The sequence below is a fragment of the Scyliorhinus torazame genome, chromosome 3 (assembly GCF_047496885.1).
Source record: "Scyliorhinus torazame isolate Kashiwa2021f chromosome 3, sScyTor2.1, whole genome shotgun sequence".
Lineage (NCBI taxonomy): Eukaryota > Metazoa > Chordata > Chondrichthyes > Carcharhiniformes > Scyliorhinidae > Scyliorhinus > Scyliorhinus torazame.
Window position 1 is genome coordinate 280,620,429 of NC_092709.1, and position 14,389 is coordinate 280,634,817.

A 14,389-nucleotide genomic window follows, 5' to 3' on the forward strand; every position below is an offset into this window, starting at 1 on the left:
GGTGACGCCGGGTCCTCTGGAGATCACCCCAGCTGCCCTTCTGACCCATGGAGACACCCAGGGCCCACGGGCACTGTCAGGGGGAGGAAGCACTGGAGGCCAACCCGGGGCCTACCCCCCCCCCCCCCCCCCCCCTTTTCCTGACACCACATCTCAGGGGCAGCCGGCAGAACAGGGTGGCACGACCTGTGGAACTGGTAAGTCGGCCTGGGTTCTCTGGCTCCAGGACTTCCGCCAACGACATCAAAGGCCACAGGACATGGAAAGCATCAGGCTGCCTCCACCGCTTATGTGCATCCTGGAAACACATCTAGATATAGCAGTAGACCATGAAAGATCAAGAAGATTGAGGAGCACTGAGTGGACACTGGAGGTGGGGGAGGGGATGTAGTTGTCATGCATGCTCCCTGGGTAGCGGGCACACACATGATACAGAGGCGATGGTTGTGTACAACTTGAACATTCAGGGAGTGGAACCCGTTCCTGTTAATAAAGGGCACTCCGAAGTGCCCCAGTGCACGCAAGGCGACATGCATGCCAGATATTGCCCCCTGGAGGATCTCAGGCATCCCAGTGATGACGGAGAATCCTGCTGCCCAGGCATCTTTCTCGTTCTCACATTTCATCCCACTAGCCTCTGTATGCAAAGGATAATCCTCTGCCATTTTCAACTCCAGCGTGATGCCACCACCAAACACATCTTCCCTTCACTCCCTCTGTCAGCATTCCGCAGAGACCGTTCACTCCGAGATAATCTAGTCCACTCCTCCACCATACCCAACACCTCTCCCATCACCCATGGTACCTTCCCATGCAATCGCAGAAGGTGTAACACCTGCCCCTTTACCTCTTCCATGCTTAACATCCCAGGCCCAAAACACTCATTTCAGGTTAAGCAGTGTTGCACTTGCACCTCTGTCAATTTGGTCTATTGCATTCGCTGCTCCCAATGTGGTCTCCTCTATATCGGAGAGACCAAACATAGACTGGGTGATCGCTTTGCTGAACATCTTCGTTCTGTGCGCATTCAGGACCCTGACCTTCCCATTGCTTGCCATTTTAACACAAGACCCTGCTCCCATGCCCACATGTCTGTCCTTGGCCTGCTGCAATGTTCCAGTGAAGCTCAATGCATACTGGAGGAACAACATCTCATCTTTTGGTTAGGCACGTGACAGCCTTTCGGTCTCAGCATCAAATTCAACAACTTCAGATAATTAGCTGTACTCCACCTCGACTCCTTTGTTTTCATTCCATTTCATTTTAACTGTTTTTTACCTTTTATTTCTTTCTTGTCTTTAATATATATATATGTATTAACCCCTCTCTCCTTGCCTTTTCTCCCCTTTGCTTCCCCCTTCCTAAATGTCCCTAATGACTCTGACTCCACCACCTCTGCTGGCAGTGCATTTCACGCACCTACCACTCACTGGGTAATGAACCTACTCCTGACACCTCCCCTATACCTTCCTCCAATCATCTTAAAATGATGTCCCCCTCGTGACAGCCATTTCTATCCACTCTGGAGTGGAGAGCCAGAGTGGATAGATCTCTGGCTATCCACTCTATCCATGCCTCTCATCACCTTGTACACCTATATCAAGTTACCTCTCTTCCTTCTTTGCTCCAGTGAGAAAACCCTAGCTCCCTCAACCTTTCTTCATAACACATGCCCTCCAGTTCAGGCAGCATCCTGGTAAATCTCCTCTGCACCCTCTCCAAAGCATCCATCCTTCCTATAATGAGGTGACCAGAACTGGACACAATATTCCAAGTGTGATCTAACCAGGGTTTGATAAAGCTGCAGCAAAATCTCGCGGCACTTAAACTCAATCCCCTTGTTAATGAAAGCCAACACACCATACACCTTCTTAACAACCCTATCAACCTGGGTGGGAACTTTGAGGGATCTATGTACGTGGACCCCAAGATCCCTCTGTTCCTCCATACTTCCAAGAATCTGCCTTCAACCCTGTATTCAGCATTCAAATTCGACCCTCCAAAATGAATCACTTCACATTTATCTTGGTAGGCCTGGTCCAGTTCAACAGTGATGTGGTTGGATGCCTGGGCATACAGGGCATTCGTGACCTCCCAGTTGCACCTGTAGGCTGTAGTTTGAGAAATGCCTCACAGGTCCCAGCACAAGCCCTGGAATAAGCTGGTTGCATAAAAGCTCAGGGTTGCGGCGACCTTCACGGCCACCAGGAACGAGTGTCCTCCTCCACGGGGTGCCAAGTCCGCGAGGATGTGCACATGTGCTGAACTGTCTCTTTGATAGAACAAAGAAAAGTACAGTCCAGGAACAGGCCCTTCGGCCCTCCAAGCTTGTGCTGATCATGATGCCGTAACTTTTTTCAAAAAGCGGCTGCCCTTTCTCGGTCTGTATCCCGCTACTTCCTCCCTATTCATGTATCCATCCAGATGCCTCTTAAATGTTGCTAATGTGCCTGCTTCCAACACATCCTCTGGCAGTGCATTCCAGGCACCCACCACGCTCTGTGTGAAAAACTTACACCGCACATCTTCCTTCAACTATCCCCCTCTCACCTTGAACCTGTGTCTCCTTGGAATTGTCACTTCCACCTTGGAAAAAACCTTTGACCATCCACCCTGTCTATGCCTTTCATAATTTTGGAGACCTCTGTCAAGTCTCCCCTCAGTCTTCGTCTTTCCAGTGAAAACAATGATTCTGTTCAACCTCTCCTCATAACCAACACCAGGCAACATCCTGGTCAACCTTCTTTGCACTCTCTCCAAAGCTTCCATGTCCTTCTCTACATGCTATACGTCATCACATCGAAAGACTAACCTTGGGCAGTCGCTGGCCTCACCCTCTGGGTTCCTCCTTGGCCTGATTGCTGACGAGTCTTCAGGGTGTGCGGCGATCCTTGCACATTCAGTGCTGCCTCCAGCCTGCGTCATCTCTGCTGCCGCCTTCTCCGGCATCTGCCTTCCTCGGCTACCACTAGCAACGCGAGGGCAGCCGCTGCAAGACCAACAACACCATCCATTTTGATATCTGTAAGGAATTGGGGAAGGAGAGAGATCGACAATCGGTTAGGGCTTCCATCCTGGGATCCTCCAACCCCACAAGACCGTACCATGATTGTCCCACCTTCTCTCAGAGTGCCAGCAAATGAGCCAGTTGTGCTGGAAAACCTTGCTCTGCACACTCGCCACTGGCCACATCAGGAGTCCCTACACCTCAGACTTCAGCCGGGAATAATAGGGAGAGCATGCTCAGGTACATTCCTCTGATCCACACACTTACCCTTTGGCCGCGAGAGGAACCCAAGTGCCAAAGCCCTGCTCTTTAGTTTGCAACTGCCTCTTAGGCGCTGACCTAGAGTTCAGGCACAGTGTTCATGCTTCAAAGTTTCTTTGAAATGCTATGCACTAATCATCCTCAGAAGCATGGCACGTGTACCCTGGAGTACGCACTTGAGCGGGGGGGCGGGTAGCAGGGGGGGCGTATAAATATCTAGTTCTTTACCAAAGACATAGGTAGAACAATGATACAGGTTCTGCTGAAGGAATATGAGCAACTGGGGGTTAAATTAAGAAGCAGAACCAAAAAGGAAATAATCTCCAGATTACTACCTGAGCCACGAGCTAATTAGCACAGGGTCATAAGATTAAAGAGGTAAATGCGTGGCCCAGAGGTTGGTGTGGGAGATATGAGTTTGAATTCTTGGGACATTGGCATCTGTACTTGGTGTTGCTCAGGAGTTTCCAGAACAAAGTAATAGAACAGAGAGTTTAGAAAGCAACAGGAATCTAACATCAGGCACAGCAGATAAGAAGACAACTATGAGAATGGGTGCTTTCAATGCAGGACTGAGAGTCTTGTACGCAAATGCAAGCAGTATATGAAACAGGTAAATTAACTTGGAGCGCACATTGAAGTTGGCGGGTCGATGATGTGGGCAACACAGACACGTGGCTTAAAGGGGATCAGGGCTGAGATCTAAATATCCAAGGATATGTGTCCTATCGATAGGACAGGCAGATGGGTAGAAGGGGCAAGATTGCATTGTTAGTGAGAAATTAATTTAAATCGATAGCAAGAGGCCATATAGGGTTGGTAGGCGTAGAAATTGTGTGGATAGAGTTGAGGAATCGCAAAGGAAAAGAAGACCCTGATGGGAAGTTTGTACAGGCCCCCTAACAGTCGTCAGGATGTGGGGCAGAAAATAAATCAGGAGATAGAAAAGGCATATAAGCAAGGCAATATATTACAATAATCGTGGAAGACTTCAATATATAGGTGGACTGGGAAAATCAGGTTGGTAGCAGATACCAGAAAAAGGAATTTGCAGAATGTCTATGAGATGGTTTTTTGGAGCAGCTTGTGGTGGAACCCACTAGGGAACAAGCAATTGTGGATTTGGTGATGTACAATGAGGCAGATTTGATTAGGGAACTTAAGATGAAGGAATCCTTCGGGGTCAGTGACCACAATGATAGAATTTACCCAGCAGTTTGAGAGGGAGAAGCTGGAATCAGTTGTAATGGTATTACAATTGAATAAAGGTAACTACAAAGACATGAGGGAGGAGCTTACGTGTGATGATTGGAAAAGGAGCCGAGCAGGGAAGACGGTGGAACAGCGATGGCAGGAATTTTTTTGGGTTGTTCTGGAGGCACAACAGAAATTCATCCCAAGGAGGAGGAAACATGCTAAGGGAGGATGAGGTGACCATGGCTGGCTACGGGATCTCAGGAACAGCATAAAAGCAGAAGAAAAAACACACAATGTGATGAGGGCAGCATGGTAGCATAGTGAATAGCACAATTGCTTCACAGCTCCAGGGTCCCAGGTTCGATTCCCGGCTTGGGTCACTGTCTGTGCAGAGTCTGCACCTTCTCCCCGTGCGCGCGTGGGTTTCCTCCGGGTGCTCCGGTTTCCTCCCACAGTCCAAAGATGTGCAGGTTAGGTGGATTGACCATGCTAAATTGCCCTTAATGTCCAAAATTGCCCTTAGTGTTGGGTGGGGTTACTGGGTTATGGGGATAGGGTGGAGGTGTGCGGTTGGGTAGGGTGCTCTTTCCAAGAGCCGGTGCAGACTCGATGGGCTGAATGGCCTCCTTCTGCACTGTAAATTCTATGAAATCTATGATTAGTGGTAAGCCAGAGGATAGAGAAGCCTTTAAAAGCAAGCAGATGACAACAAAAGGAAATAAGGGGGGAAAAGATGAAAGATGAGTGCAAGCTAGCTCGTAATATAAAAGGAGATGGCAAGAGTTTTTTTTGATATATAAATGTAAGAGTGGCAAGGATGGACTTTAGACCTTTGGAAAATAAGGCTGGCGAAGTAGTAATGGAGAACAAAGAAATGGGGGAGGAACTGAATGTGTACTTTGTATCAGTCTTCACAATGGAAGACACTAGTGGCATACCAGAACTTCGAGAGTTGGGGGCAGAGGTGAGTATAGTAGTCATCACTGAGGAGAAGGTGCTGGAGAAGCTGAAAGATCTGGAGGTGGATAAATCACCTGGAGATGGGCTACACCCCAGGGATAGCTGAGAAGATTGTGGAGGCATTGATGGTGATCTTTCAGGAATCACTGGAGTCGGGAAGGGCCCCAGAAGACTGGAAAATGGCTAATGTAACACCCTTGTTTAAGAGAGGGAGACAGAAGACGGGAAATTATAGGCCGGTTAGCCTGACTTCAGTTGTTGTTAGATTTTAGAGTCCATCATTAAGGATGAGATTGTAGAGTACTTGGAAGTACATGGTAAAATAAGGCTGAGTCAGCCCGGCTTCATCAAGGGGAAGTCATGCCTGACAAATCTGTTAAACTTCTTTGAGGAAGTAACAAGGAAGTTAGACAAAGGAGAACCAGTGGATGTGATCTATTTGGATTTCCAGAAGGTCTTTAACAAGGTGCCATACAGGAGGCTGCTAAATAAGATAAGAGCCAATGGTGTTAGAGGCAAGGTACTGACATGGTAGAGGACTGGCTGACTGACAAAGGCAGAGTAGAGAGTGTGGGTAAAGGGGTCTTTTTCAGGATGGTAGCCGGTGACCAGTGGTGTTTTGCAGGGGTCAGTGTTGGGACCAAACTATTCATAATATACATTAACAATCTGGAAGAAGGAACTGAGGGCATTGTTGCTAAGCTTGCAGACGATACAAAGATATGTAGAGGGACAGGTAGTGTTGAGGAAGCAGGGAGGCTGCAGAAGGACTTGGACAGCTTTGAGAGTGGGCAAAGAAGTGGCAGATGGAATACAATGTGGAAAAGTGTGAGGTTATGCACTTGATAGGAAAAATAAAGGCATAGACTATTTTCTAAACAGGGTAAGGCTTCGGAAATCTGAAGCACAAAGAGACTTAGGAATCCTAGTTCAGGATTCTCTTAAGGTTAACATGTTCTTTAGAGAAGGAAATCTATCGTCCTTACCTGACCTGTCCTATATGTGACTCCAGACCCACAGTAACGTGGTTGACTCTTAAATACCCTCAGGGATGGGCAATAAATGCTGGCCCAGCCAACGACGTCCTTATCCCATGAACTAATTTTTAAAAACATGCAGGTTCAGTTTGCAGTTAGGAAGGCAAATGCAATGTTCGCATAAAATAACAAGAGCAGGGATGCACTGCTGAGGCTGTATAAGTCTCTGGTCTTCCCCATTTGGAATATTGTGAACAGTTTGGGCCACATATCTAAGGAAGGATGTGCTGGCCTTGGAGGGGTCCAGAGGAGGTTCACAAGAATGATCCCAGGAATTAAGGGCTCGTCATATGAGGATTGGTTGAAGACTCTGGATCTGTAGTCGATGGGAGTTCAAAAGGATAAGGAAGGATCACATTGAAACTTACAGAATACTGAGAGGCCTAGATAGAGTGGATGTAGAGAAGATGTTTCCACGAATAGGAGAAACTAGAAACCAAGGGCACAGCCACAGACCAAAGGGACGATCCTTTAAAACGGAGGTGAGGAGAAATTTCTTCAGCCAGAGGGTGGTGAATTGGTGGAACTCTTTGCTGGAGAAGGCTGTGGAGGCCAAGTCACTGCGTGTCTTTAAGACAGAGATAGATAGGTTCTTGTTTAATATGGGGAGAAGGCGGGAGAAGGTAGAAGAATAAGGATGGGAAACATGGTCGAATGGCGAAGCAGACTCAGTGGGCTAAATGACCTAATTCTGCTCCCATATCTTCCGATCTTATGGTCTAATTTTAAAAAATATATAAATTAGAAACTTCCAATGGAACTTCTTGATTCCATGACTTAAAGTGAGTACATTTAATTTTAATGATCTCTACATTTTCTGCCTTGCCATTTTTCTGTTCTTCTATTTTTAAAATCTGACTGCTGTTTGTCAGGTTGAAGGAGCAGCTTACTGTAGTTCTTGGCTTTGGAAATCACAACAATTAAGTCTTTGGAATCGGGAAAGAGGTGAAAATCTGCTGGACACTGGAGCACCATTTTATGAAACCTACAAGACTTCTGATGGAAAGTATATGGCCGTTGGCGCATTGGAGCCTCAGTTTTATGACAAGCTGATAGAAGGCAAGTGTGCTTTTCTTTTGCCATGATTCCTCTATCTGATTAGCAATCTTACTCTTGAGTATGAAGGATATAAATCCTGTTATCAGTCCGAATATATTGATTTACATCTTTGCCCCTTGTTCTACTCTCACAGTTTAAGTAATATTTTGGGTTAACCTTTCTGTAGTGCTTTGCACAAAGACCTCTTTTCCAACCCCAAAAGCCTAAGTCTTGCCCGTCTTCCCTCATAGGTCAGACCCTGACACTAAGGTTCAGCCATGTGGCGCTTCTCTGCAATGCCTCTTCTAACTTGTCTATCAGTCATTCCATCTGTCTTTCTGTTCTTTTGCACCACGTACCTTTTCCTATTCTTTTCATGGGCTATGGGAATTGCTGGATTGACCAGCATTTTTATTGGCCATCCCTAATTGTATTTGAGTAGTGGTGAGAAGCCTTCTTGAACCATTGCAGTCCATGTCATCTAGGTACATCCACAGTGCTGTCAGAGTGGGAGTTCCAGGATTTTGACCAGTGACTCTCGTCTTTCTTTATCTTTATCTATTCAAATGCTTGAATCTTCTTAAATGAATCAGGAAATGCTAGCGTGATCTTTGGAACCTTTCCTCAGTGTAACCCTTTGAGACCCAGTATTATTCTAGTTAATCTCTGCCTGTAACCTTTCCAAGTCCACTATATCCTCCTTGAGATACTGTGCACAGAACTGATGGGGCTTTATAAACCAAAACTTGACACCCCCCATATCAGTGGTTAGCATTGCTGCCTCACAGTCCAGGGCAAGAAGTTGGCAGATGGGATACAATGTGGAGAAATGCCCAGTGTTCGACAGGAGTAGGTGCAGGCTGGGGGCCTAGAACCAGGGGACAAAGTCTCAGAATAATTGTGGGCCACTTAGGACTCTGATGACGAGGCATTTCTTTCCCTCATAGGGTGGCGAATCTTTGGATTCTAACCCAGAGGGCTGTGGAGACTCAATTGTTGAATAACTTCAAGACTGAAATCAATATTAAAAACATCAAAGGATATGGGGATAGAAAGTAAAATGGTGTTGAAGTAGAAGATCAGCCATGATCTGAGTGAAGGGCAGAGTGGGCTTTCAGGACTGAATGGCCTACTCCTGCTTCTCATGTCCTTCTGTTGTTCCACTTTGTAAAAGCTTTCCCATTGTCATAGTTATCAATTTGTTATATTTAACTACATCTCAGTAAATATTTTGCATCCCCTAAACATCCCTCCTTCGTTCATGCATCCTGATTTATCACTACTGCATTTATATCAACATTTACTGAAAACATTGCCATTGGCAACTCCTATATAATTCCCATTGCTTATGCTGCCTTATTTATCCCACATAGCCACCTATATCTAGCCAGCAGTTCTAAGCATTTGCTAATACGAAAAGCATCAATTACAAAGGTGCCATTTGTACCTCATTAAACTGACACGGCTAATTTATGCAGTTCAAACAACTTGTACCTCATGAATCTCCAGACTTCCAGTTACCTCTAAAACTCCGCTACCTCTGTCAGCACATCTTGCTGGCCTGTGGAGCTGGTTACTTTGTGGTTCTCTATAACTGTTTGGAAGGAAATCATACAGGCCGCTTTATTTACTCATGGAACATTTGGATAATATCCAAATTGAAAATAATAAAGCATTGAATTGACACATTCCAACTCCATTTAAGATGAGATTGCACACCTAGCCCATTTGACACCCCCCCCCCCCCTCTTATAAACACCCTCGGTATTTGCTGAATATAATCATTATGAGTTCTTTATACCTCCTCTACTTCATACTAGCATTTATTTATTACTCCAGGCATTGCATATGGTGGATAAGGCATATTGACGCTAATGCTTCAGTTATAAGTGAGATGAACTATATTAGCAACTTGCACACTTAACCTGCCACTGTTGTAAACAATTTTTCCTCTTGTGGGTGAGTCCAAAACTCAGGGCCAGAAATCCAAGATAGTCACTAATTAATCCAATAAGGAGAAACTTTACTAGAATGGTAAGAATGTGAAAATCACGACAACATGGACTAGTTGAGATGATGAGCTTAGACGCATTTAAGGGGAAGCGGAAAAGTAAATGAGGGAGAAAGAGTGAGAAGAATATTTGAAAAATATGTCATTAAGATGAGATGAATTATATAGCAAATGACCAGTTTCAATGCTGTAAATTTTATGTAGTTCAACAGAAACACATTTTCTGCCACTGGGTGGTACTCTAGATCTTCCCCATCCCACGCGTAGCTACTAAGCTTCCCCCTGGAAATATTCTATTTTTTCTGCCTGTTGCATCTGAAATGCAAGTGAAACAATTTTCTCAATTAAAAAGAAAAAATTGGCTGCTCATTGCAAGTTTTAAATTTCTTTGATGCAAGTTCTGATCTCTCTGATTCCTGCTGCCCTATTCACATTTTCTAGTGTTTGTTATCCTCTGTGCTCCAACTTGAGTGAGCCACAATTTCTTTGCCTCAACCTAACTCACATCCAGGTTGAATTGAACCGTCTGGCATCCAGTTCAACTGTTTTAGACCAAGACCTCATGACCCGGCATATCACCCACTCTATCATTACCAGCAAGCCAGGGGATCTACGCTGGTTCAATGAAGAGTGCAGGAGGGCATGTCTGGAGCCGCATCAGGAATGCCTAAAAATGAGGTATTAACCTAATGAAGCTGCAACACAGGACTACATGTATGCTAAAGAGCAGAAGCAGCACGTGATTGACGAGGATAAGCCATCCAACAACAGACTGATCAGATTAAAACGCTGCAATCCTGCCACATCCAGTCGTGATTGCTGGGAGATAATTAAACATGAATTGGAGGAAGACACAGCACAAACATCCCATCCCTACTCTCAATGATGGGAAGCCAGAACATCAGTGCAAAAGACCAAGCTGAGACATTTGCAACCATTTTCAGCCAGAAGTACCGAATGGATAATCCATCTCGACCTCATGCGGTGGTCACCAGCATCATAGGTAGCACGGTAGCATTGTGGATAGCACAATTGCTTCACGGCTCCAGGGTCCCAGGTCGATTCCGGCTTGGGTCACTGTCTGTGCGGAGTCTGCACATCCTCCCCGTGTATGCGTGGGTTTCCTCCGGGTGCTCCGGTTTCCTCCCACAGTCCAAAGATGTGCAGGTTAGGTGGATTGGCCATGATAAATTGCCCTTAGTGTCCAAAATTGCCCTTAGTATTGGGTGGGGTTGCTGGGTTATGGGGATGGGGTGGAGGTGTTGACCTTGGGTGGGGTGCTCTTTCCAAGAGCCGGTGCAGACTCGATGGGCCGAATGGCCTCCTTCTGCACTGTAAATTCTATGATCATGGATGCCAGTCTTAAACAAATTTAATTCATGTGGCGCAAGAGCCCCGCAAAAATTAAGTTGATCGGAATCAAGGGGGAAACTCTTCACAAATTGGAGTTATATCTAGCATAAAGAAAGACTGTTGAGAGGTCAGCCTTCGGTCATCGCTTGCATGTGTTTGTCAGGTAGTGCCCTGACCTCAACCATCTTCAGATTCTTCATCTTTGACCTCGTCACTCATCATTGTTGGCAGTTGACCCTCGAGTGCCAGTCAACAGGTAAGTTTGAATGGAAGAATCTACATGAAGCTGCTCCTCTAATCATAGGCCACTTCTTTCCCATGTTTGCTGTTGATGGGCTCACTAGTAGCCCGAGGAATCAAGTTCTGGGGAGCCAGGGACTGGGAGCCCAGGGCCCGGAAGGAAGACCCGGGGAAAGAAGGTGACAGGGCACATGATCCAGGGAGCAGAGGTGCTAGGACGCATGGCCCAGGGAGCAGAGGTGCCAGGACACATGGCCCACGGAGCAGAGGTGCCAGGGCAAATGAGCCAGGGAGCAGAGGTGCCAGGACGCATGGCCCAGGGAGCAGAGGTGCCAGGGCAAATGGGACAGGGAGCAGAGGTGCCAGGGCAAATGGGCCAGGGAGCAGAGGTGCCAAAGCCTGTGACCCAAGCATCCAGAGCACCCGAGGTGGGCCGGAGAAGAGCATGAGGCAACTGGCGTGGGACCCACTGGCACCTGAGTGAGTGAGTGACTGGAGACTGTGTAAGTGCGAAGTGTGAGGAAGGGAGTGTGTGCGGTTGGGGAAGTGGAGAGTGTGTGTGTGTGTGGGGGCGTAAATGTAAATGCTTTATTTTACTCTTAATTTATATATGATGACTTCTGACTCCAGGCAGTTTGCTGCTACTGCTTCAGCCCCACGTGCTATTCTTGCCCCTCTTGCTTGATCCACTACCTTTACCTCCCCAACCATTCCTGACTGCTTGCCAGTTGGTTTGTTTCACTACTTGGATCTCGGATCTAGCTCACCTCTGTGCCCCTGCTCCTAGTTTCTGTTTCCATTATACTTGCCATTATGCTTGTCATCCTCCATCGTTACCAACAGTTTGTGTTTTTATTTAAGTGCTTATAGTATTACGGCATATAATAACAGAAAAAAAGGTTCTGACCACATCCACACCATCACTAATACCACCCATTTCTGCCTCCATATCACTATTCCAATGCACTCCTGGTCAGCCCCCCACATTCCATGCTGTAAATATCTATGACTCTGGGTCATCCAAACCTTTGCTGCTCTTATCCAAACTTGCACTAAGTTCTGTTCATCATCACTCCTATTTTTGTTGAATTGACCTGTATTGGCTTCTGAGCTGGCAATGCCTTGATTTTAAATTCTCCTCTATGTTTTCAAATCTCTGCATGACATCACCCCCTACCAATCTCTAATCTCCTTCAGCCCCACAACCACTGAGCAATCTATGCTCCTCCAATTCTGGCCTCTTGAACATCCTCTAGTTTAATTGCCCCTCTATTCACAGTTGTGTCTTCAACTTCCAAAGCCAAAGGTCAGCGATTCCCTCCTTAAACTTATTTTCCCCTTTAGGTTTGTCTTTAAATACCTTTAGCTCAAGCTTTTGGTCATCTCCCCTAATATCCCCTTAAATAGCTCCGTGTCAAATTTTGTTTGATAATACTCCTGTGATGCATTTTGGGATGTTTTACTATGGGAAAGATGCTATATAAATACAATTTGTTGCTGTTAGCGATCGCTCACCGAAAAGGAAAGAATTTAGCAATGGGGTCAAATAGAGAAAGGGGCAAAGAAGAGTGGGACAGCAAAACAAAAAAAAAATAGATATGGAAGACAAAAGCGACAGCACAAAGACATGGTTTAGAGATTTACCTTGAGCAACATCTCAGGAAGTTCATTATTACTTAAAAAACACTCAGGGCTGGAGTCTTCCATCCCGTCTGCCACAAGATCACCATGGATGGGATGCGGACCATGTAAAGGTCCATTGACCACAGGTGGGAATTTCAGGAGCATAGCGGGCACGGCCGGAGAATCCCACCCTCAATAAACTTTAATAAGGCAGAGAAATGCTTGCATTTTACTTGAATTTGAAATTAATAAAAATTATTTGCACTTCTTTGTGCTTCCTTTTAAATCCTAATTTTGAATTTGATTAATGGAATGTAAAAATCCTGTTTTGCAATATTTATGCCAGATACCGCTTCCCAAAATTATCTGTAATTTATATACTTAAGGAATTGAGTTGTATTTCAACTTGAATTTGTCTTTTGCATTTAAACACTGTTGCTTCAAAGATTTTGGGCGGGATTCTCCAACCCCCCTCGGGTCGGAGAATCTCCCGGGGGGGAGTGAATCCCACCCCGCCACTCCGAAGCCGGCTGCCGAATTCTCCGGCGCCAGTTTTCGGGCGGGAGCAGGGATCACGTGGCGCCGGTCAGGGGTCGTTGGCAGCGCCCCCCCCTCCCCGGCAATTCTCCGGCCTCTATGGGCCGAGTGGCCGCCCGTTTTCGCCCAGTCCCGCCAGCGTGAAATGGACATGGTCCATCACGGCGGTACTTGGCTTGTAGGCCAGCTAGGTTATTCCTCGCGGGGAGGGGATACGGCCCCAGGGGGGGCCCCCACGGTGACCTGGCCTGCGATCAGGGCCCACAGATCTGCGGGCGGGCCTGTGCCATGGGGGCACTTTTTCCTTCCGCACCGGCCTCTGTAGGGCTCCGCCATGGCCGGCGCGGAGAAGAACCCCCCTGCGCATGCACAGGAATACGCCGGCCGGTCTGCGCATGCGCGGAACTACGTTGGTGGTTCTGCGCATGTGCCAATTCACGGCGGCTCTTAGGAGCAGGTTGGCGCGGCGCCAACCAATCCAGCGCGAGTCTAGTCCCCGGAAGTGCGGAGGATTCCACACCTGCGGGTTGGCCCGACGCCGGAATGGTTCGCGCCGCTCTTGGCGCCGGGCCATCCGGTCAGTTGCGGGAGAATTCCGCCCTTGGTGTGTCGGTTCATTATCAATTGTCCGACGTGATTTTCAGTATCCATCACCAAAAATCAAAATGGACGCCTGGGTTCGCAATCTTTTTTGACCGCTCAATCTTCAAGACCTTCTGACACAAGAGGGATAGACGACCTACCGTTGAGGAGAGCGGAAAGGAGCTTTCGCTACTTGGGGATCCAGGTAGCTAGGAGCTGGAGGGCCCTGCACAAACTTAATTTGACGTGGCTGGTGGAGCAGATGGAGGAGGACTTTAAACAGTGGGACATGTTACCACTCTCGCTAGCGGGCAGGGTACAGTCGATTAAAATAGTGGTCCTCCCGAGGTTTCTTTTTGTATTCCAATGCCTTCCAATTGTGATCACCAAGGCCTTTTTTAAGAGGGTAGGCAGGAGCATTATGGGTTTTGTGTGGGCGAGTAAGACCCCGAGGGTAAGGAGGGGGTTCCTGAAGCGTAGTAGAGATAGAGGAGGGCTGGCGTTGCCGAATCTGGGTGGCTACTACTGGGCAGCCAACGTGGC

The 14,389-nt window shown here is 47.0% G+C and overlaps 1 protein-coding gene across 6 annotated transcripts in view; it reads left to right on the forward strand.

Moving 5' to 3' along the window:
* The window catches only part of amacr (alpha-methylacyl-CoA racemase), a 172,993-nt gene that overhangs the window by 101,927 nt on the left and 56,677 nt on the right, over window positions 1-14,389 (forward strand). For all 6 annotated transcript variants that reach the window (XM_072497318.1, XM_072497317.1, XM_072497316.1 and 3 more), the window contains one exon: window positions 7,335-7,521. In XM_072497318.1, coding sequence (XP_072353419.1) covers window positions 7,335-7,521 — 187 coding nt within the window. The remainder of the gene's footprint in view (window positions 1-7,334; window positions 7,522-14,389) is intronic.